We start from the raw sequence: 27,958 nt of genomic DNA, 5'->3' as shown, positions 1-27,958 counted from the left end.
AAAATGTAGAAAGAACAAAATATCAAAATACTAAAAATGTAATGAAATTATACATGTGAAAATGTTTTGGAGACTGAACTCTCACATAAATATAGTTTTTTATTACTTAAGTTTTACTACTGTTACAAAACAGACTTTTCTAAAGAGTTAATTTTCAACTTGATCTTTGAATATGTGTGTGAAAATAAATATATAAGAAATCCTGGAAGAGGATCGAACTGAATACAGTAGAGGTACACCAGAAATGTCAATCATTCACATGTTTACAATCCATTTTGCAGAGTTCCCCTGCCTGTACCTCTGCATAATGGACTGTTACCAAAACATTCCATTCTGGAGAAATTTGGTTAAACCATTCCTTTGGTTGATATGGATTTGGCAATTATTTGTTTGAATTTTTTTACTTTTAAAAAATAATACTAGTATTTATTTAATATCCACTTAATTTGCTAATTTGTTAAATGAGCTATTATGTTAAGACATTTTTCAATCTTTTTTTGTTTATTTTCAGTAGATTTTAGTTGTCAATATATTTCTGTGTTCTATATTTCTACTCAAATATATCTTACAGTGTCAAAATATAATTTTAAAGTTAAAATTTTAAAATGTAATTCATTCAATAAATTAAATTATTTCATTAAATTAAGTTTTGATACTTATATAATTTTGTTAATCAATAATTATTTTTTGCTTTTTAATAGATTGTTTTTGCATCAGGTAAATACCAACATTGTGATGATACTTTAAGAACAATTAAGCTTTAGTATGTACCAGGAAAGATGCCTCAATTTCTATTTTAAACTTTGTGAAACAGTTTCTAGGTGTGTGTTTTTTTAAGACTGTACATTATGTTCTTTCTAATATACATGACAAGTGTAGAATAATTCCCCAAAAGTATCTTGTAACTATTTATACTTGAGCTTTTCAAAGCAAAAATAATTGCTCCAGACACTAAAAATTCTACATTTTACATATTAAGATACAAATTGACACACTATTAAAAAGGAGTCAGACATAGTCTGATTTGAGTATAGACCACATATATATTATTATAATAAATAATATTATATATATACACATACCCAGCATGGATATGAACTGTGCGGGTCCATTTGTATGTGGATTTTCTTCAATGAATACAGATGACACTTCCAACCCACGGGTTTTGCATACACAGATTCAACCAACTGCAGGTTGCAAACAGCATTTTCTCATTCTTAAGCCAGTTTCCCAACTCCAGATTCCCCACCCTGAATCAAAAATACTTTTTTCCTTAAGTGGTTGGTTTAATCTGCTCATCTTAAAGGCTAATTACAGGTAAGTTTGGGGCAGTCAAGTCAACTGGGTGAGGCCTTCGGTGTCCATAACCCCTGCATTGTTCAAGAGTCGTCTGAGAGAAAAAAATCCCGACCCAATATGCTTAGGTAAGAGTGTCATACAGCAGTTTTGTTAGAAAAGGATTTGTCTTTTGAACATAGCAAAAAAATTATCTTAACATTGTAATACCAAGTAAATGTAGATATGAGATTGAGCTTATGAATTCCAGAGGGTTATAGATTGACTGGTATTACTGACCAACACCTTATTATTCCACCAGAACCATTTGACAATCCTAGGAACAAGATAATCATCCCATGGACATAGCTTTCGGAGTATATTTTGTCCTGGCACTTATGTTTTTCTCTCAAATGGAAAGGATTAGTGTCTCTTTTTCTCTTCCTTTTAGAAATAAAATCATGTTACTAGATGAAAAAATAAAAGACAATTTTAAGACTGCAATGGACGAAGAGTTTTATGGTAAAAGATACCCCATAGCTTTATATATTTTTTAAGACTGTAATATCATTGAACATGTCTATAATTTCTCACTGATTGGAGTTCTCATTGATTAAATTTCCTGAGGAGGGAAATCAGAAAGCTCTTTGAAATGCAGCACGGTGTTTATTTCCCTCACAGGGCTGATGGCATTGTCTTTTTATCCAAATACAAGACTTTACTTCTTCTCTTTGTCCACAGTCTCAGAATGCATCTCCCAAGCAGAGGAAGCAGAGCGTGTACACAGCACCCACCATGAAAGGTACTGTGCAGGTACTGTTTCGGGCTGTGCGAGTGTTGAGCTCATAGCTCACAGGCTGTCTGCTCTCAAGGGCCATATGCTTGATAATTACCTAGGTCTCACCTCAGCTCTACAACTCAGTAATGTGAATTTTAGTAAGATGCTTTACCTACTGAAAACTTGGTTTCATCAAGATAAAATAGGTGGTTGAAGAAGGGATAACTAGAGATGCCTTAGAATCTGCCTGGAAACTCAGATTTTTCAAAATAATGACAAAGGTCTTTCTTTAACCCTTCCTCACATATTTTTCTGGAAGGTATTTTCCCAGAATCCCTAATTACTCTTGCCAGTATTGGCAGATGAGTGTCATTTTTTTTTCTTGGCTTAAACAAAGTAGAACTTTGGTCCGATTTTATGTAGGGTGCTGCCTCATTGCCTTGTGTCAGGAGCAGCGCTAAGAAACCCAACCAGACAGCTATTAGCTGAACATAGAACAGCTGTTGGAATAACAACTAAGAATGCTAACTCAGATTCTGGCGTTTCCCCAGAATTTCTCCCTAAAATTGGAACTGCTAAAAGAACAACTAAGTGTATCAGAATTTTGACCAACATCAATTCCAGGGAAGGCTTCTTTTATTTCTCACACCAAAATGTCCCTGACATAAGGCAGAATGTGTCCAGTCCAGGAGCTCATGTTCTAGTCTGGCCTTGAGCCGTTGGCCCAGGGGGTCGTCATGTCATCTCCAGCTCAGTTTCAGCCACAGCAGAAGCCAGCGAGCATCTTCCCCAGGAGCCTGGAGAGACGTCTAAATTGAGAGTGAAATTTTCCACTCTGTATTCTCTCTAGATTTGAGGCCTTTTCAGGGAGGTGGGATATAAATGGACACATTAAGAGCTACTTTTCAGTAAACTTCCTTCCTGTGTTGTTTTAAAACACGATGTTTGCTGGTTTGCGAGACTGCAGTAAATAACACAACCATCAGCATTGTAGTTTATGCCAGAGTAATTATTGAGGCTATCAGGCATTCTTCTCTGAGGATAAATGTATCGTTTTTGAGATATTTTCTCTAATGTAAGTCATCTTGTACTTTTAAGACATATCAGTTTTGAAAGAATGGGCCACACTGGAAGATATATGTTCACTCATTTAATGATTTCCTCTGTTCTATTTTTGGTTAGCTTAACTAAATAAAGTAATACTGTTCTCATGTCCTCAGAGAATAATAGCATTATTTTTAAAGAGAAATCTTAAAACCAAGGCCCCAAGGGCTAGTGGTTTTCATTATATTTAGTTCTCAAATATCATAAGAATGTGGGATCCAAACATTTAGGAAATTTAGTTATATTGCACATTTTTACTTATAATTTTACTACTATCAAGCACTCCAGGGTGGTCATTCAATATTAGTCATTTTTGGTCATGAGTTAAAGGCTTGAGAAAGCAGCGTAATTCTTTTAAGAGATTATGAGGGTGTTATTACAAGCCACTTAGCTAGATCCTCATTTATAACTAGTAAATACCTAGGTAAGTTTCCTGCTTCTGATAAAAGAAAAGAGAAAGCTAAATCTACATGTTTTATTCAGTCTACCTGTCCCTAAGAACTAGAAATAAATATTCCAAGATAAAATTAAGCAATAAGAAACTTTAATAATAAGAAAGATGAATTAGCAAAGGAGATGTTATTGAGATGCTAAATACAATAGTACAATTGCCCTGAAGTGTATAATTCTTCAAACTGCATTGGAACATGCAATTATCGAGGGTAAAAGCATTTTCTGAGAGAGCAAAGCGGCAGCAGATATGATGAAGAGTTCTGAAAAAGAATCACCCTGACAAAATGGCCAACTGGGGCTTCATGAAGGACTCAGTGAGTAAGCTGCTTAGTAAAACAAAACAAAGACAAATAGCAAGACTCCTTTATTCTCCACTCTTATTAGGTTATGAAGAGTTACTGGGGCCCTGGCTAGTTTGGTTCAGTGGATAGAGCATCGACCCGTGGACTGAGGGGTCCTGGGTTTGATTCCAGTCAAGGGCACATGCCCGGGTTGCAGGCTCGATCCCCAGTTGGGGGCATGTGGGAGGCAGCCGATCAACGATTCTCTCTCATCATTGATGTTCCTATCTCTCTCTTCCTCTCCCTTCCTCTCTGAAATCAATAATAATAAAAGAAGTTACTGGGTACAGATGCCAAAGTGGAAGGAGGAGAGGGGTACTCCTAATCCCACCTATGCACAATTTCAAGGAATGCATACACAAGCTAGTCTTCTAGCTCTTGCATTCATTTATTTTTATTTTTTTAGTTGTTATGTTACTTATGGCTCCACCAGGTTTCAGGAAACAGACCTGGCCAGGCTACCTCCTATAATTAGAGTTTCATATGAAGGTACAGCAGTGGGGAGGAGGGAAATAGAGCAGAGGAAACCATTTTAACAGGCACACTCTCAGGACTGATATGCTGATGACTCCCAAATTTATATTTGCAATCCTGACATGTTTCCTGAACTTCAGACCCCCATTTCCAACTAGCTACCAAATTTCTCCATTTGAATGTTATTAACTTTCTCAAATTTAGTATGTCCAAAACCAAAGTCATTGGCTCTTTTTTTTGTTTTTTCCCTGCTCAATGAATTGTATTTGGCTGCTGAGAATCAAAACCTTTGTGTAACCCTTGACTCCATTCCTTTATCCAACCCGCTGTCTACACTTGTTAGCTCTAATTTCATAATGCATTCCTTACCTGACTGCTTTCTATATTTTCTAATGCTTCTACTCGGTGCAAGGCACCATTCTTTCTTGCCTGGGCTTCTGGAGTAGCCTTCTTACTGGTCTCCCTGACTTCTCTCTTGCTCCTCTACCACCTACAAATAGAAGCCGGAGTAATTCCTCTAACTCACAAATGTGATCATGCCATCCCCTTGATCAAAATCCTCAATGGCTTCCTGTTACATTCAGAATAAAGTTAAGGCTTCAACCATGGCTTACAAGTCCCTGAATGAGTTGCAGTAGCCTCGCTCTTTGACCTCATTTTCTTTCCCACTATCCCTTGTTTGTTGGTGTCCAACATTATGGACTATTTCGCTGTGAAACATTTCAACAGGCTTGCATTTAAAAGCATTTGTACTTCTCATTTTTTCGTCCTGAGATGCTCTTTATCTATTGTGGCTCAGCTAATGTTACCTTCTCAGAGAGGCCTTCCTTTCCTGAAAATTGCCCCTTCTACCATCACTATCTATGTCCTTACATACTGCCTTATTTTTTTTCCCATAGCACTCAATTTGATGTACGTAGAATGAGATGTCTATGACAATAGTTTTGTTCATTTAAACATGCCTAGTACCGAGAACAGTGCCAGGCACATAGTAGGTACTCAATAAGTACTTGTTGAATAAATAAGCTGCAATGAACTGGGCAATCTAGCCACATTGTCATCTGATCGGAAGCAGGTGTCTCTTGACCTTTGTCCTATTAATTGTCACACCTGTGACTCTGCTTCTGTTTCTCCTTGCTTCTCTCTCTGCTTGATTCTCCCTTAACTTTTGTGTTTCTCCTTATCCATATGTTTTTGTTTTTCCTGGTATCCTTTTTCCCACTCCCCTTTCCTCAGGTCAGGGTAAAATCTGATTTGGTAAATTAGTTACCTTTCAAAATGATGCCACATTGGGCTGGATTCTTAAGAAAGATCATCTTACAGACCACTGGAACAATCATGTAGTTGCCTTTGGCTAGGACCTGGTTCCTGGATCAATTAGTTAATGGCCAAGGTGGCAGCATAATATGATACAAACATGGAAATGTAAATAGAAGGATCTAGATATAGCTTTCCTTTTTCAGGGTGTTTCATGGTTTGTGTAGCACATTCACTCCTAGAAAGTAATAACAGGTTTAATATTCAGTCTGGCCATCTTTCTAATCATAAATTTGTAGGCACTCAAGGTTGTCAGAAAGCTTAAAGCTTAACTAGTGCAACTATTTAGTGATAACTGAATATTTTCACCACATTTAACCTTGGGATATTAAGTTGGCTACCTCTCTTGAAGATTCTAATACATTAGTCCTGGGGTGGAGTCAGATAATCAAATGTTTAAAGTGATACTGCAGCAACAAATCTAAAGATTGATGGAACTCATATATCCAATCACCTACTGAACATGTGTTTCTTGTGACATACATAGATATCCCATAGAGATAAAAGAGATCATAAGACCAAAATTAACATGTTCAAAACTGACCTTTTGATCTTCCCCAAGGCAAATTGTTTTGTCCTCCACTATTCACCTTCTCAGGAAGTGGAGTTTTCACCTTCCTAGGTATATTCCTGAGTCTGGGGGTTTCCAGTGACTCTCTCCAAGGTCTTGTGGATTGCACCCCATTAGTATCTCTTCATCTTTCCTCTTCTTTTATCCTCAGGGCAACCACCATTTCAAGTCACAATCATCCCTTTGCCAGGATGTAATTGGTTACTCTCCATCTAGTCTTTTTCTTTTTGCCTCCCATTCATTTTCTACACTGTAGCCAACGTGAACTTTTAAAAAATCCTCACCCAAGGACGTTTTATTTATGAGAGAGAGAGGGAGAGAGAGAGAGAGAGAGAGAGAGAGAGAGAGAGAGAGAGAGGAGATAAATATCACTGGTTACCTGGACATGCCCCAACCAGTGATCAAATCCCCAACCTAGGTATGTACCCTGATCAGAATCAAACACATAACCTTCTGGTGCATGGGATGATGCTCCCACGCACTGAGCCACCAGGCCAGGGCTAAAATGAGCTTTTAACACATAAAAGTGCTTATGCTACTTTCCAGTTAAAACTTTTCAATAGCTCCCCATTAGATAAAATCCCTGTTCCAGAGCAGTTTTCAAAGCTTACTGCTCCCACCCCCAAACACACACACACACACACACACACACACACACACACACACACACACACACTAGATCACAGCTATATGGGCATTTTCCCAGCTGCTGAATGTACCAAGCTCTTTGCTCATTCAGAAAAGACTTGCACATTTCTCCCTTCACCTAGAATATTCACCCTTGTCTACTCCTTGTCATCATTCCTCAGTTGGCTAACTCCTACTCATTATTCAAGCCCTGTCCTTAAAGGCCAGTTCCCGAAAGGAGCTTTCCTTAACCCTCCATTCTAAAGTCTCTATAGCTATGCTTCTCTATCAGTAGTTACAATTCCCTTGAGTTCTTCCATTGCAAGTAATCACAGTGTGAAATTTTTTATTTAGTGCCTGTCTCCCCAGCTAGACCAGAAGTGACCTCTGTGAGTGATCTATGTGGCAACAGTGGCAGTGTCTATTTTGTCCTCTATCTGCAGAGATTACCTATGCTTGAGACACAGCCATGTTTACAAATAGACTTTTAAATGAGTTTTTAAAAATATACTAACACTACTGTTGGCAAATGAATCATTTCCTTAGGAAAAGCACCTTGTCTCTAATCTGTCAGAAAGATCTTTTCTCTATTAAGTCACCTAGAAATTCCGTCCCTTAAAACCAGAGGATATTGTGACACTCTTAGTAGACACATTGCCATATTTCAGATATCTTGCACTGACCACATTTTTCATCTATAGGGATGAGTCATAAATGTCTAATGCATGTTACATAAGCAATGACAGAAGTTGAAGTTTGCATAGAAAATGACTCACTTCTCCATCACTCACTTTTCCATTAGAGTGCTTTATAATTATATAAGTAGAAAGTTCTGAAGATTATCAGAAAAATGATAGCTGACTACTGACTACCCATGTGCACTTCCCTGGTGTTTATGTGGTGGTCAGCCCTGTAATTTACAGAACAGCCAATTCAATTATTGTTGGATGGCTTGAGCCATGTTTTCAGAAAAGCAAAGTAGGTTTTAATCTTGGGACAGGAAATAACTGACTCATTTCCACCCCCATTCCGTGTTTATGTGTGTCTTACTGGAATGCAATTGCCTTCAAATTGAGGCAAGCAGAGCAAGTGCTATTGATTTAAAAGAAAATCTGAGCATGAACCAAAGCAGCTGACCGAAAATGGCTTTGTAGAGCAGGGCCTCTTCATATTACATTACCACTGTTAATGCATAGCAAGTCAGATTTTTTTCCTTGCACTTCTGAAAAATATTTTCCTCCTCTCATTCTTCATAACTTCTCTCATAGAATAATAGTTCAGCTACTTCAGTGTCCAGAGGTTGTTCTTAGAATGCTTGTGGCATTGCAATTTCTACATTTTTTTTCTTCAAGGATGGTTGTGATCTTAATATTTTAAATCTCCATTTAGCATCTTTTCTTAATAAATCAATAAATGGGAAGAAGAAATAATGGCCCAAGTGGGGGGGGGGTTGGGGGGGGGGTCAAACTGGTCCAATAAGAAGTTGACTGGGGCAAGGATGTGAGCTGTAATGTTAACTGAAGGGTAGTCTTCAAACCAGGAAGGCTGTTGATCATAATAATTTCATGGAACCCGACATAAAAGGACATGGATTTTGGGGGACAAGTGATCAGGGTTCAAACCTCAGCACCACCAACTTATTAACTGTTCTGCTTTACAAGACAGTGAGTTTAACCTGCCTCTCTTCTCTCATCAGTAAAAAGGAGATGATACCTACCACTGCCGTGGGGACAAAATAAAGCAGTATGTGAGAAGAGAATGCTTAGAACAGGCATGCACTACGTGGGATATAATTTTGGAATGATTGGGTCCGGCCCACCCCTCCTCCATTTCCACTGAGCCCAGCAGAATGGAGGGAGGAGCCTGGGGAAGCGATGAAGGAGGGATGAAAGGGCTTGGAGGAGAATGAAATACCTGATGGAGCTTTGCCCTCATCCCAGTGGGAACTGAGAAGTCAGGGTTAGAGCGCCTGCTCCTAAGAAGCACGTGGATTACCAAGCCTGGCCACATGCACTCCACTCTCCTTTGCGTGTCTCAGGTGGATTTGTGGATTTCATCTTTTACCTTTCACTTCCTCTCAGACATGGTGTCCCTTACTTCTCAGTGAACTAATAGCCCACTCAGAGGTGTTGATAGTTAAATAAATAAATCCTGTATTTCAAAAAAAATTTAAGAACAAACTGATGGTTAATGATGAATTTGGGGGTGCTAAAGAAGATTATACAACAAATACTTCTAGCCAGAGGGGTGAGCAGGAAATCACATCATATAAATTCAGTTTATAATGAAGCAATGTAGGTAGATTAATGATAATGATATCAAGTTGTGACCATTTCACTTTCTGATTTTAAGTTTCTTATAATTGTGACTTAAAAAGTATTCAAAAGAAATAGACCAACCTGCTCTCATCACTCCCTGCACATTAAACATTGAAGGCAGGGAGAGAAGGCGGCGACATCTTTGAGCTTGTCCGCCCTGCATTTCTTTTTTAAACGCCTCTGTCCCCCTGTGGGTGTTCTCCAGGAATTCATCACAGTTGCCTTTCTGAATCATGCTGTTTTGTTTGTGCTGGCTCTGTCTATTTACTGGGTAGGGTGGGGCTTATTTATGCAACTAGAGACACGTTTTAACAGATTTCTAGATAACAAGGAACATTCTAAATATATACAAGTCTTGTTTATTTTTTTTAAAACCAAATATGCTTCTATTTCCAGATCTACTTCTTTCACTTCTGTCCAATTTCTTCCACTGAATTTTATGTTCGTCTTTCCTCCTATTTTTGAATGCAGAGGGCAGGGTCAGTCTGGAGACCTGATCTGCGAATGCACCTTCTTGAAAATCACTAAGATGTCCTTTTATTGGGAGATCCACACTGAAAGCGAAGCAAGAGGAAAATGCCAAGTCTGAGTGGACACTATATTTTAATATAGTTTTCATAGATTCTTAGGTTGGAAGGTCTAAAGAATCTGAAGATGAATGAAATTGCAAACTTCAAATTTGGGACGAGAAACTTAATTTCCTATAGTGCCATTTACATCTTGACAAGGAGACCACTCTTTGTTAATATAGTTCCATTCCCGTATCTCTATATATTTACTTATTTCAAAATTAATCTTTTAAATTTTCAGCCCTATGTATAAATAGTACACATCTTTGAAAATTGCTTCCTACCTTAGAAGCAGGGAAAGAGATGAACTTCTGCATTTGATTTAAACAGCGTCTTTAGGTCTTTCCCAGATATGCACATGGTAAAATCCAGTTGTGTAAGCATGAATAATAATCTGCCACAAATCACATATGAGCCTCCATGGTGTGTCAAGTGCTGCATTGGAGTGGTGTGGCCGCAGAGACGACGAGTGGAGTCCCTGCCCCCTGGGAGACCCGCCTAGGAGACGCAACACTCAAACAGACAGGGAGAGCTCGCCATGAACCCTCGAATAAGGATTTGGCAGAGTTACCAGGGATGTGAGGAGACACACTAGTCCTTGGGGGACGGGAGGGTGAGGCCACTCTCAGATCACAGAGGGGGCAGTCATGTTTGCACATGTGTCCGAAGAGTACAATAAACCAAGTCGTGGAAAAGGGGGGCACACGGCTCGCCATCTTCCAGCCTCCAGCTCACAGTAACGTGCAAGGCACTTAAGATGACACCGTAATGTAGACAGTCAAGTCCTGCGTGAGTCACCACAGAGGCCTCTACTGCCATGCAAAGTCTAAACAGGCCCCACTAATGGACCAGGCAGACACCACTTTCCGAAGCATTTGCAAGTCCTTGTGCATTTGATGACATTTTAAAAGTTCTGGTTCGCAGCTTTGTCTTTGCTGTTAATCATATTACTTTTAAAACAGCTCACGTTATACTTTTTAAAAAGAAACGTTATACTCTAGAACAGTTTTAGGTTTACAGAAAAATAACGATGATGGTACAGAGAGTTCACACACACCCTGCAGCCAGCTTCTCCTGTGAGTCTCCTGAGGATGGCACATTTGCCACAATTAAGAAACTGAGATGGATACCTAATTATTCACTGAAGTCCATAGCTTGGTCCTGTTTGTTTAGCTTTTGCCTTTTTCTGTTTTAAAACCCCATCCAGGACACCACGCTGCATTTAGCATCATGTCTCCTCAGGCTCCTCTTGGTTGTGCAGCTTCTCCTCTTTCCTTATTTTTGATGAACTTGACAGTTTTGTGTAGTGCTGGGCAGGTATTTTCTAGAATTTTCCTGTATTTGGGTTTGTCTGATGCTTTTTTCATAATGAGACTGAGGTTATGGGTTTTGGAGAGAAAGACCAGCTATGAAGTGACCTTTCCAGCGCATGATATGAAGGGCACGTACTGTCATATGACTTACTATTACTGATGTTGATCACCTGGCTGAGGTGGAGTCTGCCAAGTTTCTCTGCGATGAAGTTACTCTTTTGTGCCCCCTTCCCATGCTGTGCTCTTAGGAAGGAAGTCACCCTGTGTCACTCTCACTTAAGGGGGAGGAATTGTGCTCCCCCTCCTCCAAGGATATGTATCTACAAAAATTATTTGGAATTCTGCACAATGATTTATTCAATCATTTACTTTTATTAGTTTAGACTCATGGATGTTTATTTTACACTTCGGGTTTTAACTCAATGCTCTTTGTTGCTCAAATAGTTCCAGCTTTGGCCATTGGGAGCTTTTCCTATTGACTCCTATGTCCCTTTGACAAATCCATTATTACGGGTTTTTTGTTTATTTGTTTTAGCATATCCCTTATGGCACTAAAGGATACTTAAGGCTCATTTGCATATTTCCTGTCCCAATCTTAGACTCAGCCATTTCTTCAAGGGGCCTTCAGATTACAATTTTAACTTCCCTGTGAGTCAGTTTACTGTAAAATATATGTTTGCATCAGCATATAGTTCCTTAAAATAGAAAAATCTATCTCCTTGCTCTGCAGAAATGTAAGTGCATCATATCCATTAGTGCTTAGGAAGGTTAATGCTACACTATTAGCATGCTAAGATGTACACACTGCACTCTCATCAATGCTAATGGAGTTCCAGGAAGAAAAAACAATGGCTAATAGCAGAATAGGCAGATGTTGTCTTCATGGGCGTGCCTTCCTATCTTTAATACAGTGTTCCCTGATGATTTCTGGGATGAGATTTGTTTTGCCTCTTTATAGATGGAGAATTAATAATAGGTATGCAGCCTTCTTGGAGATTGGTTGTTTGCTTTACTTAAATCAGGGATTAGAAAAAGTAACGTTTATAACACCTTATACTTGCGTAGTGCTTCAACATATGCAGTGTATTTTGTGTACTTTTTTTTTTTTTTACAGAAAACCATTTAAAGTTAAATGGGATATTTTATTTTAGAGGACATTGAGGCCCAAGAAAAGCAGAGTTCCCATGTTAAACGTCACTGTTCTTTACAAGGCTACATTTTCACATGAGCCTTTCTTTGCTTTTCTATTGGAATAGCAATAGGTTTCATTTTTTCCTATTTACCCTTCTATGCTGTTTGCCCTTTAAAATCCAGAGGTCCTTCAACCTTATAACTTAATGGAAAGTTTTTACAAGATATTTTATACCAAAGGTCCCACAAAATGCTAGCACATTTTTTTCTAATAATTTTTGTATATTAAACTGACATTATAGGTCCATATGTAATAACAATTTTGTACTCAATCCAAGCTTGACTTTAATCTTCTCTCTCTCTAACCACCTTCCCACTACCCTGACAGCTGAGCACACAAATCTGACCCTGTGTCTTTTTGTCTGACAGCACTCCCACAGGCACCGATTCCTTCAGAATATGGCTCTGGAAACAATGTGCAAGGCTCTTCACAACCAGGCCCCTCAAACCTGTCCTGCCTTACCTCCTGCCACAGCCTCTTTATCTCCTGATGTGGCAATGCCCACCTCTGTTTGGTTGAAAATAACACTTGTGTTCTAGCCTGCACATTTTCCCCATAGCTTTATTCACAGAGAAGTCCTTTCTTTGCCCATCTTAATTCTAAATCCTTTGAGCTGTGCTACTTTGAGATTCAGAATGTATTATACATTCCTATTTGTGTTGTAAGGGAGGTAAGTGATTTTCCTTCTACCCTTCTAAATTTGCCTGGCTGGTCTAACTTAATCAAGTTAACAGGAGACAGATTAACGGAAGAAAATAACTAAATTTATTATATATGTACATGGGAGCCTAGAATGAGTCTGGCAGTTGGGGAGTATATGCCACCTTGAGCTAAGAAGAAGGGGGTGGGTGGGCTTTGGTTTGGAACTTCAAAAAGGAGGAGGGCAGTTTACATGCAGATGTTTCCTGGGCCATCTTAATAACGGGACACAGAGAGGACCTTGGTCCAATGGGCCTTGCTAGGTTCCTATTAAACCGTAGTTAACTCTGATGATATCTCCCTTCCTGGAGCAGGTCCTCTATCTATAAACTTCTCTTAGGCAGTTAGGGGGAAGGTCAAGGGTTTTTCCTGAGTCTTTCATGTCTTGAAAATAACTTGCTTAAAATAATCAATATCCCAAAAGTCATATTTTGGGGTGGAAAACTCTGCTTCCCTCACTCCTGAGTGTGTATCTGTAATCCCCTCTAGATAGACTGGACTTTTAGAAGACAGGGCCAATGTCTCATTTGTCTTTGAGGCGTTTTCTTGTTTTCCATTTGTGTTGCAGAAGTCTCTTAGTAAAATGCTGAATCAATGAGTGAATAATCTTTCTGATTTAAAAATGTAGATTTAATGGCTTAATTTGAGCCATATTGAAAAAATATATATAATTTCTCACTCACTCACTCAATCAATCACTCACTCACTCACTCATTCTGCAAATATTTGTAACACGCTTACTATCTGCCAGGTCATGTATCAGACTCTTTTAGTTTAAGATGAGATAAAATGCAGTCTTTGTCCATAGGAAAATTGTAGTCAAATGAAAAAGAAAGTTGTGTAAAAAAGTATACGATTAACATAGACAAGGATATTTGAATGCAGAGATGGAAATCACTAGCTCTCCTTGTCACAGATAGTGAAGGCATTACAGAAGAAATAAGCACCTGTCAGTTGAAGGATGAGTAAGATTTTCAGAGAAGGCTGAAGGGTGAATTGCAAGTGAAGAGCTGAGCAGATGCAGAGGTGCTGACTGTGAAAGGGCACGTGAATCCGGAACATGGCGAGGCTGGTGGGAGAGCCTGTAGGGAGAGGACACTGGACAGATGCTGGGGACTTGTCAGCCGTCCTGTGTGCTGTGTGCTTAGGATTCAGCATTTTATCCAGAGCATTTTGGGGCAATTTTTAAGATGACTTTATATGCTACAGAGTCCTCTTGAATGATTCATAAATATGGGGTATGGAAAAGGGACAAATAAGTTGATTCGCAGAGTTAGTTTTTAAAGATTATTCTACCTTGGATTGCATTTGCCTCATTTCATTTGCCTGTTTCCAATGCTCTTATTTATAAAAGAATAACTGCTAGTGCCAACCTCATTTTCCCCCCCTTTAATACATTTGGACTTTCTAAGTGATATTTATGACTTAGGAGAAGTTGAAATATTCATCATATTATCTTCCAAAATAAATGAAAGGAAATCCAATTAGAAATGTGTTACAATATATAAATGTCAAGATAAATTGAGAAATTGGTTTTCAGTGAGACAAATTTAAGATAGGATTACATTCTTTGCGAACTTGTTTTGGTCTATAAAACTTTTCTAAATATTTTCCCTTTTAAAACCTTATCTTCTTGTCTGAACCTCAAAATAAAGTCTGATTTACAGGACATTTTAAGAACAGTTTCATTAAGTGCTGTCTCAGTAGGTCCTCATGACAAAATGCCCCACATTTCTGTTTCCAGAACAGGCTGCCCTCTTTCTGTGGGGTGTTTATTATGGGATAATAAAGGTGTCAGCACTGCTGTCAATAGATACACAAATATTTATGAAACTCAAACTCTGGGCAAAGCTCTGAGCTGTTGTTATTTTACACAATGAACTATCAAGTTCTAAAACACCCTAGGTCAAATCTGAGGAAGGTTTACAAATTTGTGGGGGTTTTTTTTGTTGTGTGTGTGTTTTTTGTTTTTTTTTCATAAAAAGACTAAATACCAAGTAGAAGTAAGAGTGCCCAAATATTCACTTCAAGAAATTACTAGGCCCCCCAAGATAAAAATTACATGCTGAGCATTACATTTATGGTCTGTATTCTACATCCCTTTCTTTTTGCTGTTATTACCAAGGGAAGCCATCTATGCTTTCCTTATCCCTCACAGCTATGCTGAAGCTACCTTTTTTTTTTTTTTAACAGAAATTGTATTCACTTCACACTTGAAAAACTTGCTAAAATATTTTTCTCAAAATGAAACTGAAAATTATCTCATTGACTTCCAACAAGTTGTCTTAGGACAAGGTTTTCACGCGTCCATCATTGTAACAACCACAAAGACACTTGAAGCTTTAGATACAGCAGGACTAAAATGGATACAGGTTAGAGAGCTGGAAATGGCGTCATCTTGCCTCTTCTGAATCGGAGGCCATAGCTCCATCTATTAATAAATATTTAATTCTTAAAGGCTTATTGGTTCTCCTAGACCCTGGCAGTCCCGAGGCAAATGACAAAAAGGAATAAGCAGTGGAAGTAACAAGTATAATGACTGCAGGAGATGTGAAAGCTGGCTGGCTGAGGGAAGGAGCAGAAACACTACGAATTTGTACTACATCACTGTTTACACAAAAGATAATCAAAACAATGACCCGACTCACTCAGAAAAAATGTTGTACAGTACTATTTTTATTATAATATGTATTTTAAAAGGCAGGAAAGTGAGAATATACAATAAAAGATGTACAATCCCACTTTTTTTTAAGAGTGTCTACTCAGCGTGGTATGTACTGTGCATTACATGAAAATACAAGTGCTCATGGCCTCTAGTTCTTTTTTATTTCTGAGGCCTTGATGCACACTTTTATGACCTACAATGGCCACTCAGTGGGGTGAGAAACGACAGGAAATCAACAGAGGTCTTGAGCTCAGTAACTCATAATCGGGTGTTCTAGTCATTCCAGGATGTTAGGAAGGCTATGCAAACAAACTTGACCTACTTAGCGATTTTGCCTAGGTCATATGTTACCTCCTAAATGCAAGACACATTTCAGTTAAAATATTTCTCAGAAACGAAAAGTTAAAGACTAACTTCCAAGATTTCTTCCATTCTTCCCAAAGCGTTCCATCTGAAAAGTTGAAAGGATCACCCTGAAACAATAGAGGGTTTTCTTTTTCTTTTGGACTGGTGAATCTTGAGCCAAATTGCCAACGTCACAGTGATTCATTGTCATAGATAACCACACTGGAATCAATGAATAATTGGAATAATAAATCGTTCTTCCATACTATGTTTCTTACAAAAATATTTCACTTAATTTTAAAATCTTGTTGACTGTTGACCCCATGAAAGATTCTATGTCCACTTAATTGAAATTATGAAGTCTAAGCATCCTAGTTCAGATTTGATGCATGTATTTGATGATCTTTATATTATTAGTTTTGCCTCTTAACTTACAGTAGTAGTTCAGTGAAAAGTAAATATATTTCATGTATTGAAAATTACCACTGGCTAATCATGCTTATGTTGTGTTAACAATAGGTCTCAATATAGATTTTTGTATGGCAAAAAAAAAAGTTTTGAAAAGTGATTAAAAATGTATTTTACTCCCAGCCAATGTGGCTCAGTGGTTGAGCATCGACCTATGAACCAGGAAGTCATGGTTCAATTCCCAATCAGGGCTCACGCCCAGGTTGCAGGCTCAATCCCCAGTGTGGGGTGTGCAGGAGGCAGCCAATCAATGATTCTCTCTTATCATTGATGTTTCCATCTCTCTCTCCCTCTCCCTTCCTCTCTGAAATCAATAAAAAATATTTTTAAAATGTATTTTACTTTTAAGTATATATATATATACATACATATATATATGTATAATGAGTGTTATTTTATTTTTAGGTTTTAATTTTAATTCCACTATTTATTATTTTGTTGTTTGCCACAAAAGCTTTATCCTATTACTGTGGGTATTATTCTGGATATTTTGAGATAGTTCTTTGAAAAGTTCAAGGATTTTGAACTTCTAGAACAGGGGTCCTCAAACTTTTTAAACAGGGGGCCAGTTCACTGTCCCTCAGACCGTTGGAGGGCCGGACTATAGTTTAAAAAAATTATGAACAAATTCCTATGCACACTGCACATATCTTATTTTGAAGTAAAAAAACAAAATGGGAACAAATACAATATTTGTATTTGCATGTGGCCCACGGGCCGTAGTTTGAGGACCCCTTTTCTAGAAGAACAGATCAAGAGGAGGAGTCCTCTCCTACCATTTGTTCATGTTTCTTTAAATCACAAGAAAAAGGTACCTGAGCCTACCTTTGATGTTACAGAATTAATAATATATGTAAAAATGAGGTCAGGGGAATGGAGGAAAGAAATATTGGATCCGAGATTACCTATGCTGTTCCCCTTGCATAGTTAAGCTCTGATGATTAACAAAGGTGATCAGAATTCCCCCAAATCTCCTAACCGTACCATTTCTCCTTCACAGAATTTCTCCTCTAAACAATAAATTAATTAGTATGTGTATAACGATTTTTCTCCAAAATATTTTTCTATTGATCTTTTCCAATTATGTATACTTGTAGTACCTTGCTTAGGCTATTTCTTCAATGTTACATTTTTCCCTACTATTAAGTTATTCAATTGGATTTTAAATAACACACCTATAAATCTTAGCATGGAGAAATATGGGAGAGAGATTTGTTTGCCAAAGATTCTTAGCCTATTGGATAATGTTGATCTGTACATACTCCTTTGTATCAATCTTACTCATCCTAATTTTTTACATATATCAGCATCCCTTGTTTTCCAGACAAGCATTTTAATCTGCTCCAATCGCTGAGATAAATATATTTTTTCACTGAATTATATAATTAGGCAATAGACCAGAGCAGATCCCATGGAGCCACTCCACTGGGCTCTGTGTAAACATGTCCCATTCTACCCCGGGTAATTGGCCAGTAGACCCCCCAGGAGCGTTCTGATCCTTTAAACAAACACACTCTGCACGAGGAGGTGAGGGTGTTGTATTTTCTTCCTTGGCAGTGAAACCAGAAATAAGAGCTGCACATTCAGTGCTTATTACATCATTTTAAAACAAGCAGATTGCCTGTGACCATATCGCTCCCTCTGCTGGTTCACAAAGTTAAAAGTGTGTAAGTGGAAATGTTCAGGGGGGCCTCTTAGGAGAAAGAGGTGTCATTTTAGGTATGCAATGAGGAGAAGCTAAAGACATAAGCAACAGAGAGGCTTCTATTTTAATGTTTCTTAATTTGTGAGCCACCTTACTCATTGTCTTCAACCATTTTACCGTTATGTGTGCCTGTATTGTCTTATTTTTTACAATAAAAAGCAGCCGCTAGAACAATGAGCAGGGAATTTTTCTGAACAACTTCAACCAAAATAAGTTTCATGATTCTATCAGCTCCATAAGGCAGGGCATTATTCATAAGGGCATCAGCCTACCTGCACTCCATCTACAAGGGGGGGGGGGGGTAGCAAATGAAAGATATAAAGAAGTGAATGTTTTTTTCAAACTGACCAATGAAAATCCTGCGCCTCTCATCTTTACGGCATTAGTGACCATCTTCACTTGGTATAGCCAGGGTCGCTGAAAAGGAGGACAGGAGTCAGAGAAACGGCCTCGAATTCCAGCTCTGACAAACACCTGCATAACCTTCTTCAAGTTATTTATCTTCTCTGTTCTTCCCTTGTTCACATTTACAATTTGAACATAAAGTCCTCAGAGTTGTGAAGGTTAAATAAAGCAGTGTATGTGTAATGCCGGGCCTGTGGCAGTTGGGTATTAGTTGTAGTTAACACTATTCTTGAGGAATCTGGGTTTCTGCTCATGCCAACCAAGTGAGCTAAAGAGTATCAAAGAGAAACAACTTCCTTCTCAAAATTCTGAAAGTGTAACACATGTTCAATCATATAAAACATATAGTTTTTATTGAAAGAAATTACTATGATTTGACTTCTCCATAGTTACACAATCTACAATCTAGTCATATGATATGGAGACAAAATCAAATATATAGTTGGCCCCGCAAAATTGTAGGTCCCAGAAACCCATTAAATTGGGTTTCAAAGAAACAAGGTAAACAATATATTCTGATGAGAAGGATTTAGATAGTGCGTTGTAGATGTTGTTATAGATTATCATGTTGTTATAGATTATCACAGTAATTTTAGTTTATTAGGGTTTTATAACACAGTAAACAATGGTTTTATAATCAAATAGCTAGATACGGAAAAGTGGTTTGAGCCTAATGTTTATGTATTTGAGGGACAGTTTGCCTCCAGGGAATGTCTTGCTGTCTCTAGTTCTATGTACACAGTCTAGCTCACTCTTTATTATCAGGTAATAAAAAAAAATAATAGAGACAGTATAATAGTGGCTAAGTGCAAACAGCTGAAGCCAGACAATCTGGGTTTGAATTCTAACTCTCTTGACTGTCTGACCTTGAGAGAGTACATGGAATACTACATCTGTGCTTCACTTTCTTCACTTACAAAACAAGGCTATAAAAGTACGCTTTTATCAGCTTCCTAGGACCCCCTTACTGAATTACCACAAACTTGATGGCTTAAAATGAGAAATTTATTTTCTCCCCGTTTGGAAGGCCAGAAGTCTGAAATCAAGTTATCTGAAGGGCCATGCTCTCCTCAAAAGCTCTGGGGAAAAGCCCTTCATGCCTTTTCCGGCTCTGGTGGCCCCAGGTTCCTTGGCAGGTGTAACACTGCCTCCATCTTCACGTGGCCCGCCCACGGCGTAGCTGTGTGTCCTCTCCTATTCCTGTGAGGACACCGATCATTGGACGGAGGATGCTGAATACCTATGACCTCATATTCATGACATCTGCAAAGACCCTATTTCTTTGTAACATAAGGTCACATTCTAAGGTTCCAATTGGACATGAATGTTAGGGGATCACTATTCAACCCCTCAGAGGGTAGTTTTGAGGATTAAATGAATTACTGGAATTAAAGCATAGAACAATACCTGTCACAGGTGGTGTAGCTAAGGTGACTGCTAAACTGTATATAGTTCAGGTGCCCAGTTGTGAGTATCTGCTAGATAGCTTCCCCTGATGGCCCACTGTATTTTGAGTTCAAGCCATTTAAAGTTGCTTATATTTTCACTCCCAATGAGAACCACTAGGTTCCCAAAATCTTGAGACATTACTAACCCCATTTGCCCATCCCTCATTTCCCATTATTCAAAGTCTCAACAACATTTCTAACTGTTCTTTCTTTGTTGTCTTATCTTAAAAACCACTTGGTCCTATAGAGTGTACCTTGAGAGCAATGCACTTGTTATATTCTCACTTTCCCTTGTCCAGGTCAGGCCTTCTTTAACTTTCATGCACATGAGCAGTAGCATGATATAGTCACACCGTAAATCACACACACACACACACACACACACACACACACACACACACACTCACACGCACACACATTTTAGAGAGCAGAAAAATAACTACATTTCCTTTAATTTGGAGAATAGGTCTATTTTGTGATTTAATGAAAATTATGGACTATAATATACTACAGCAAAGTGGCCTTATTTAGTGACTCTATTATAGAGAAAAGAGAAGGTTGGGGGGAGAAAAGGAAAATATTCACTATGTTTCTAATCTGTAAAATGTAAACAAAAGCCTGGAGATCTGGAATGGATTTTGTCCAGACATTTTGCACCTCTGGCCTCAGTTTCCTTACAGTAAAATGTGACCTTGAGAAAGTTATTTAAATTCTCTAATTCTATAGATGCTGTTTTGTCATCTGTAAATTGAGGTTATGCTTGCCCATAAGATGGTCATAAAAATGAAATGAGGAAACTATACATTAAATGCTTCAGAATAATACTATGTCCCTAATACATGTCAATAAACGTTAGCTATTAGATATGATTTTAGAATCATGTAGACATTAATTCCCTAAAATCCTTGTACCTATTTGGTTGCTGTTTCACTTGACCGCTCATTTCATTTACAGCATATTTGCAGATTCGGTTGCATTTTCACAAGGCAGTGTGGTTTGGGTGCACAACTGTTAGGAAGAATTTGGCTTCTGAGTCATCATTGCTGTTGGATAACTGCTTAGGCAAGAGGTGTATTCTTTCTGAGCCTAGTGTTCTCTGGTGTCCCTATCTATAAAAGGGGGGTAAGATGTATTATGAGAACTAAATAGCCCACAGTAAGTACTCAATAAATGGTGGATATCAATATTATATGTTTTTTCCGGTCTCAGATTTTATGTGAGTCTCAGTGGGTGCAATCCATAATGGTGCAGAGGTTACACGAGGTATCTGGACAGAAAACATTTGAGTATTGGGATAGAAACTCTTGAAATCCTTATAGTTCTAATGCTGGAATAACCCACATATATTCAGCACCTATTGAAAGCTGAGATTCTGAAGAATGTTGGATCAGATGAAAGTGATCACTCAATAAAGTGAATGAGAGAGCCTGAATTCTGAGATACAATTAGCAGGGATAAAATAGAGGTGACCTTTCATGCAGCTTATTTTTAAAAACTACGTGGATAGCTTCCTTTAAAAATATTGTGCCATCAGTTACAACTGTTCTTGGCAGCAATTGCATTAACTGGGTCTCATGTGTGTGGTTGAAAAGCCACTCAGACAGTTCTACACATACACCTCATATCCTGTGTAAGGCCATGCTCATCTTGCCATAACTGCATATTTTATTCTGCATGTTCCCAATATCCCACTTATTGTCATAAATGCCTAGGAGAGAAGCTTCATGTGCAGAAACTTTGTAGTTAGTGGGAAAATAAATACCAGAAAAGCTCTAACCACATACACACACATCCTTTTAAAAATGCCCCTTTTTAGCAGCTTAAAGACATAAACACAGAGCTATTACTTTGACAAAGCAGATATGAACATATTGAGATTTGCACAGGGTTATATATTGCCCTTTAACTACCACTCTGACATTTTTTGCTCATAAGAAGCTCATGAGCTGCTTAGGAATTCTCACTGCACCCATACAAAGGACAGAAACACACTCATAAAGCAACAGATGAATGCGTGCCCGGGATATTGGGAGTCGTTTGCTTTTAAAGTGATAGCACTTAGAGAGGTGATCAGAGGGAGTACTGTTATGACAATATTGTGTAGCAAAGGCCTCACTAAGTCTTTGAGAATGACCCACATTACGTCTGACAAAACCACGATGCATTGTCTCTAAAGAACGTTTTCATGTGTTTGGCCTAGAAAACACAGTTGTACAGTTCCGCTGAAGGACAAAGGAATCAGGCTCCCCGAGATTCTGCTTGACCTGGTAAGAAAGCCTTAGTCATTGAGAGACTGATTCTGAGCACAGGGCCCATTCTGTCACACTTGTTTCCGGCTCTCTTTATTGGCCTGTGCCTGAGTCCTAGAAGAATATGGGCTAGAAGAATATACGCTGACGCTGCTAGCATTAGAAAAAATATGAGAGACTAAGGTACATGAAAGAGAAACTAAGAGATTGAAAGAGTTGTTTCAGTAAAGGTACTATTGGACAATTGAGGTCTTTTTTTTTTTTCTTTTAAATCTTTATTGTTGAGAATGTTATGGATGTCCCTGTGTTTTTTTTTTTTTACCTCCATTGCCCCTCCAACTGGTTCCCACCCCACCTCAGACCTTCACCACTCTATTGTTTACGTCCATAGGTAGCGCATATAAGTTCTTTGGTTAATCTCTTTCCACCCCACCCCTCACCCCACCACAACACACACATACACACACACACACACACACACACACACACACGTGTGCCCCCATTCCTTCTGAGATTCATCAGTCTGTCCCATATTTTCATGCCTCTGATTCTATTTTATTCATCAGTTTATTTTGTTCGTTAGATTCCTTGTTCTTTTATTTTGATTTTTAGATTCAATTGTTGAAAGATATGTATTTATTACCATTTTATTGTTCATATTTTTTTATCTTTTTCCCCCCTTCTTCTATGCAATGTTACTGGGGGCAGGGGGGCACTCTAGTCAACTGCAACATGAAAGGAAAAGGGACCTTCTTCCCTACTTTGCCCCAGACAATTCTCTGCCTTGGTGTCAGGAGGCCTTAGTTGATAACATTTTATGAAGCAAAGATGTACCTGAGGGGAAACTGCTCCACTGAGTGGAATCTGGTGACACCCAGTGGGAGACCACGGTACCTGTTAGGACAGAATCAATGCACTTCGGTGTGAACACGGTTGGTTACATGCTTACACCCTGAAACGTCCTGAGCGCCCTGGGACAGGACCAGGGCAGAGTGGATTTTGAAAGAAGCCTTACGTAGGCTCAAGAGTCGAAGAGATTTGAAGCATGTATTATGCTTTAAGATCCCCTTAGTTTCTCCTGTTGCTCAAGGTTAGGAAAAAGAAAAATTAAAATTTTATATTTCCAATTGTTATAGGTTTTTGGCTTGAGTCTTCTAATCGACAGAGTTGAATAACTAGATTAAAGATAAAAATTCAATTTTCCTTATCCATTTTATTTTGCAAGTTTTCTCTTACACGCACTCATCTCCATGCACATAAATACACGTACCTCTATACAATAAAAGTAAAATATTCTGAATATTTGTCCTTCATTGTAGGAAATGGGTAGTCACAAAAAAATTGTTTTCTAAAATGTCCATCAGTAATTTATATAGCTTCACCCTCTGGCCCCCAAAGGAATATAAACAAGAATGTGGGTGCCAAACATGATACTTCTAAGAGATAATTGAATTCTGGTTCAATTCACTTTAGATAAAATGGGAAATGTTTTGTATCTTATTGCCGTTAGCTTCTCACACTAAAAACGATTCCTACAGAGTTTGCTGCCCAAGGCAACTGTCTGTGCTCTCTGACAGAATCGACTTCGGTTATATTGGTTGAAGTTCAAATATTTGGTATTCCTTCCATGAATAAACTAAACTGCAACACGCCTCAAGAAAAACTGTTTTAAAATAGAAAAGGGACAGAAAAGAAAGCTGATCACATAACATGCATGTTTGGTCTACTTTGCCCTCCAGTATATGTTAGTGTTTTGATCTGATGAAAGTGCATTGATAAATACATTAAAATAAACTCAAAAAATCATAGAATAAAAAAAAGGAATAATGGTATAAAATAAACTACAAGACCATGTGGATACATATGAAATATATTTACAAAATATGTCTGACACAAATGAAAAGTTAAGAATTTACGCACCCCCCCCAAAAAAAAAAGTGAGAAGGAAGACTATAGAAATGAATAGAAAAAATATTTTGAAAACCAAAACTTCATTGAGAAATAACTGGCTGACTGGAAAAAATGGCAGACAAAATGTTATCATCATTATATTAAGAGCTCTCATAAATCAAGGGGGGAATTACTTTTAAAAAAATTACTTTTAAAAAAATGAATTAAAGATGTGAACATTTTTTAGAAAAACGTTAGTGACCCTGAACAGACAAAAAAGCTAAATCTCTTTTATAATTGAAGAAATAAAAATAAAACAACCTATACATTTACATTTCCTTTAAAAAATATAACATTCAAACTTTGGGAGATATGAGAAAATAAACATTCATACATTGTCACTGGAATATGAATTGTACCACTTTAGCAAGGAACAGAAAAATGTTCAAACCTCTTATAACAGAATTCTGTGCTTATGAAATTATTATAAATATAACATGGGGAAAATAACCATCATCAAACATTTAATGAAGCTGGATTTGCAATGATAGTTGTTTTATCCCTGTATGGTATCAATTTTTTAGTTAAAAAGAGAATACAATAATTACAATGGTTACCAGTATGAGAGACTGTTTTAAATCAAGATAGGAAATGAAAAATTAAAACAAAGTTCTACATATGTATACTATATAAATGAACATATCTATGCCTTTGTCTCTCTCTATATCTCCGCAATATTCTACAAACATAAACTCATTAGTTTGTATAGTAACTATCTATGTAAAATCTACTAAATGACTGATAAATATAATTTATGTGGATGGAGTGGTATTTAGGGAGTACATTTTTCTTCTATTTTTCTTGTCTGATAAAGAATATAGTCTTCTTCAAACAAATTGGATGGTCTATAGTGATACAAAAATTGTATAAAGAATCTCTCTCTTCCTCTTTGAGGCGAGTTTAGATAGCATTAACTTAGATATTACTATATTGAACACTTAGTACACCAAATAGCATTTAGTGGACTAGATAAAGCTTTGCTGAATGAATGAGAATGTGAAGTGGATTTATCAATCATGGTACAACTTTGGTCACAAGTTCATAGTTTATGATAACATATTTGTCTTTATTGCTCAAAACTGGAAATACTTACAAAGTTGAAAAGACTACACAAAGTTAGTAAGCATGTAATGAGCCCCCACAGACAGAACAATAGACTAGGAAATGGAACAGTGGCAAGCACGTGGCTGCAAATGTTACCATTAAAATGACCTGGTCCAAATGCTATCACCTGGAGGAGAAGAGTGGCCTCTTGTTGGCTTTTTTTTAAGTGATGTAATTTTTTTTCTAGTAGTTCTCAGTAGTTGCTTTGAACTTTTGTGGGTTGCTCCCCCCCCCCCTTTCCCGTCACTTTTATTTTGGAAATTTAAAAATCGATATGATTTCCCTAATTATAGATAGAGATCACATGGAAGATTTAAAGTTTTACAGATAGATCTCTTAGACAACTGCCTTATGCATTTGTTTCTCTGTGGGTCCCTGGGGAAACCAGTAAGAATGCAAGCAACCTTGTAACAATTCCCCGTTTCCTACCTGGGGACTTTGCCTTTAGTAGCTTCTGATCACCAGGATTTATACTATTAAAAACAGATACTTCCCGCACGTTTTGGGGATTCTTCCCACAGAAATTTTCTAGTCCACAATTAAGTTTCCAGAGACTTCTAAACTGCCACTAAACTGGAAACCATAGTTTGGTGACATTTGGAGGAGGGTTGTTGATAGTTATACATAGCAACCCCATAAGTAGTATTTACCTGCCTGCTTGGTCATTAAAGTTCATGGGTAACATCAAGGTGATGGGAACATAAAGTGAGGCTCTAATAACAGATATGGGATTTCCCCTGGCTAGGCTGTGACTGACTATCAGGCCAAGGCTGACTGAGGGTTTGGCAGTTTCCTTATCACTCTATTCCTCTTGCCATGAAAACCTGTGTGGATATTTCAACTACATTGATTTTATTTTTTGTCTCTGCTTCTTAGTAATGTGTTCTTTTCTTTGCTCTACATGTTTAGTTTAATATAATCAAGACTAAGAAAAACAAATTTGCTAATAGAGTTGCTACTAGCAAGCATGCTATAAACATGCTATATTTAAATGCATCAATTATTCCTTGGTGCATGCAACATTTCTTATTTGAATTAATTTACACTATTTTAGCAAATTACCAATAGGACTTAGGTCTCCGGGCCCTTCTAATAAAATGAGACAACTTTAAATGCTGGAGAAAAGAATAAGCAGTTAGGCTTCCTTCTAGCTGGACAACCAGGTCAAACCAGTTCTGTGCAGAAACATCATTTATGTCTCAGTTTTGTAAACTAAATTCTGTGATTACAGTGAAAATCCTCCTCTGAACAAGAGTTTTTTTGTTGTTTTTTTTCAAAGTATGTCCAGCTGGAGCCAGACAACTCTGAAACAGATCCCAGCTGTTTATATTATTTCGACCCAAGAACAACTAAGCACTGCCATGGAAAGGGCTATCGGTAGTCACTTCTGGTTCGAAGTGTTAGGTAGATACAGAGCCAAATCCTTAAAGACCACTCCCACTCAGCAGTAGCTCGGAAGGGTAGTAAGAGGAAGAGATTAATTCTTACTTGTGGTTTTGACTGGCCCAACTACCACAAGTCTCTTGGCATCTTAAATTGTTCCAAGCATAAGCATGAGCATTTGCTAGATATGCATGTTTCCAAGTTGGAGAAGCTAGCCTTTTTCCAGGAAATTTTAAATTTTGCCAGATTTGAGATAAATATTTCATGTACCATAATTTTTTAAGGATTGTGTATTTTGTCTCACATTCAGCTTTTTCTGCCTTTTATAAATGTAAGCAGGTATAGAAATTTCCGTATACAAAGTCTCATTTTCATTACACAGCATAAAGCATGTATTATTTAAAGCGCACACAAATAGTCAGAGAATAACATGTTCCTTTGACAATAGCCATCACTATATTGCCGTGTAATTTGGTAGTCATCTGTCTTAGCAATCACACACTTTCTTACTACTAAAACCAATAATAGTACATATCAATCTCTGAAATTTAGATTGAATAATTTCTACTCTAGGTAAATAATTTCCTGAGTTTTTTGTGTGTCCAGAATTATCCTCTAATTGCAAAAATATTTTAAAACAATTTATATTTATTTAATCTAAATTAATAAATATAAAATTAGTATGAATCATACTGCCATTTGTACACACACTTATAGAATATTCTCTCAATATGCACATATTTATAAATTATACATTTGAATGTGTTTTTGTTTGAACACCTGACCAACAGCAAATTCTTTCAAGCGTAAATATTTAGTCTCTCTAGAAGAAATGTATTTATTTTCTTTTAGTATATGTGCTGTATGTTTCATTTGGACATTCTTGTCTATGGAAACTTAAACCTATCCAATAAAATATTTTGTATAAAGATATATGCTAATTCTGATTGGGTAGCAGTTTGGAACCATAGCCAAAATTCATTTTTCCACCTGATACTATGTCACATTACTAAAAAGCAATTCTCTTGAACTATAAAACTGTGTTTGTGCATGTATGTGAAATGAAGCTATGTAGTTAATATACCTTTTTAAAATAAGGCTGCAGAGAGTTCGTTGGTGAAGGATGTTTTTTTCAACCTTAAACAAGTGATAAATTTTGTGACATTTGCTATTTATAGCAGATAAAAACAAGACAAGAATTTCTT

General features: G+C 37.5%; 1 protein-coding gene across 2 annotated transcripts in view; it reads left to right on the top strand.

Annotated features, from left to right (window-relative positions):
- Positions 1 to 27,958, top strand: part of PPP1R1C (protein phosphatase 1 regulatory inhibitor subunit 1C) — a 103,564-nt gene that overhangs the window by 55,752 nt on the left and 19,854 nt on the right. The window contains exon 4 of one of the 2 annotated variants that reach the window (XM_081095127.1): positions 2,017 to 2,077. In XM_081095127.1, the coding sequence (XP_080951253.1) occupies positions 2,017 to 2,077 (61 nt within the window). Of the gene's footprint in view, positions 1 to 2,016; positions 2,089 to 27,958 lie in introns of both variants that reach the window. The other variant, XM_081095128.1, reaches the window with a different exon arrangement.

Source organism: Myotis nattereri (genome assembly GCF_964212035.1).
Source record: "Myotis nattereri genome assembly, chromosome: 7".
NCBI classification, from domain to species: Eukaryota; Metazoa; Chordata; class Mammalia; order Chiroptera; family Vespertilionidae; genus Myotis; species Myotis nattereri.
This window is presented reverse-complemented; position numbering and strand designations above follow the sequence as displayed.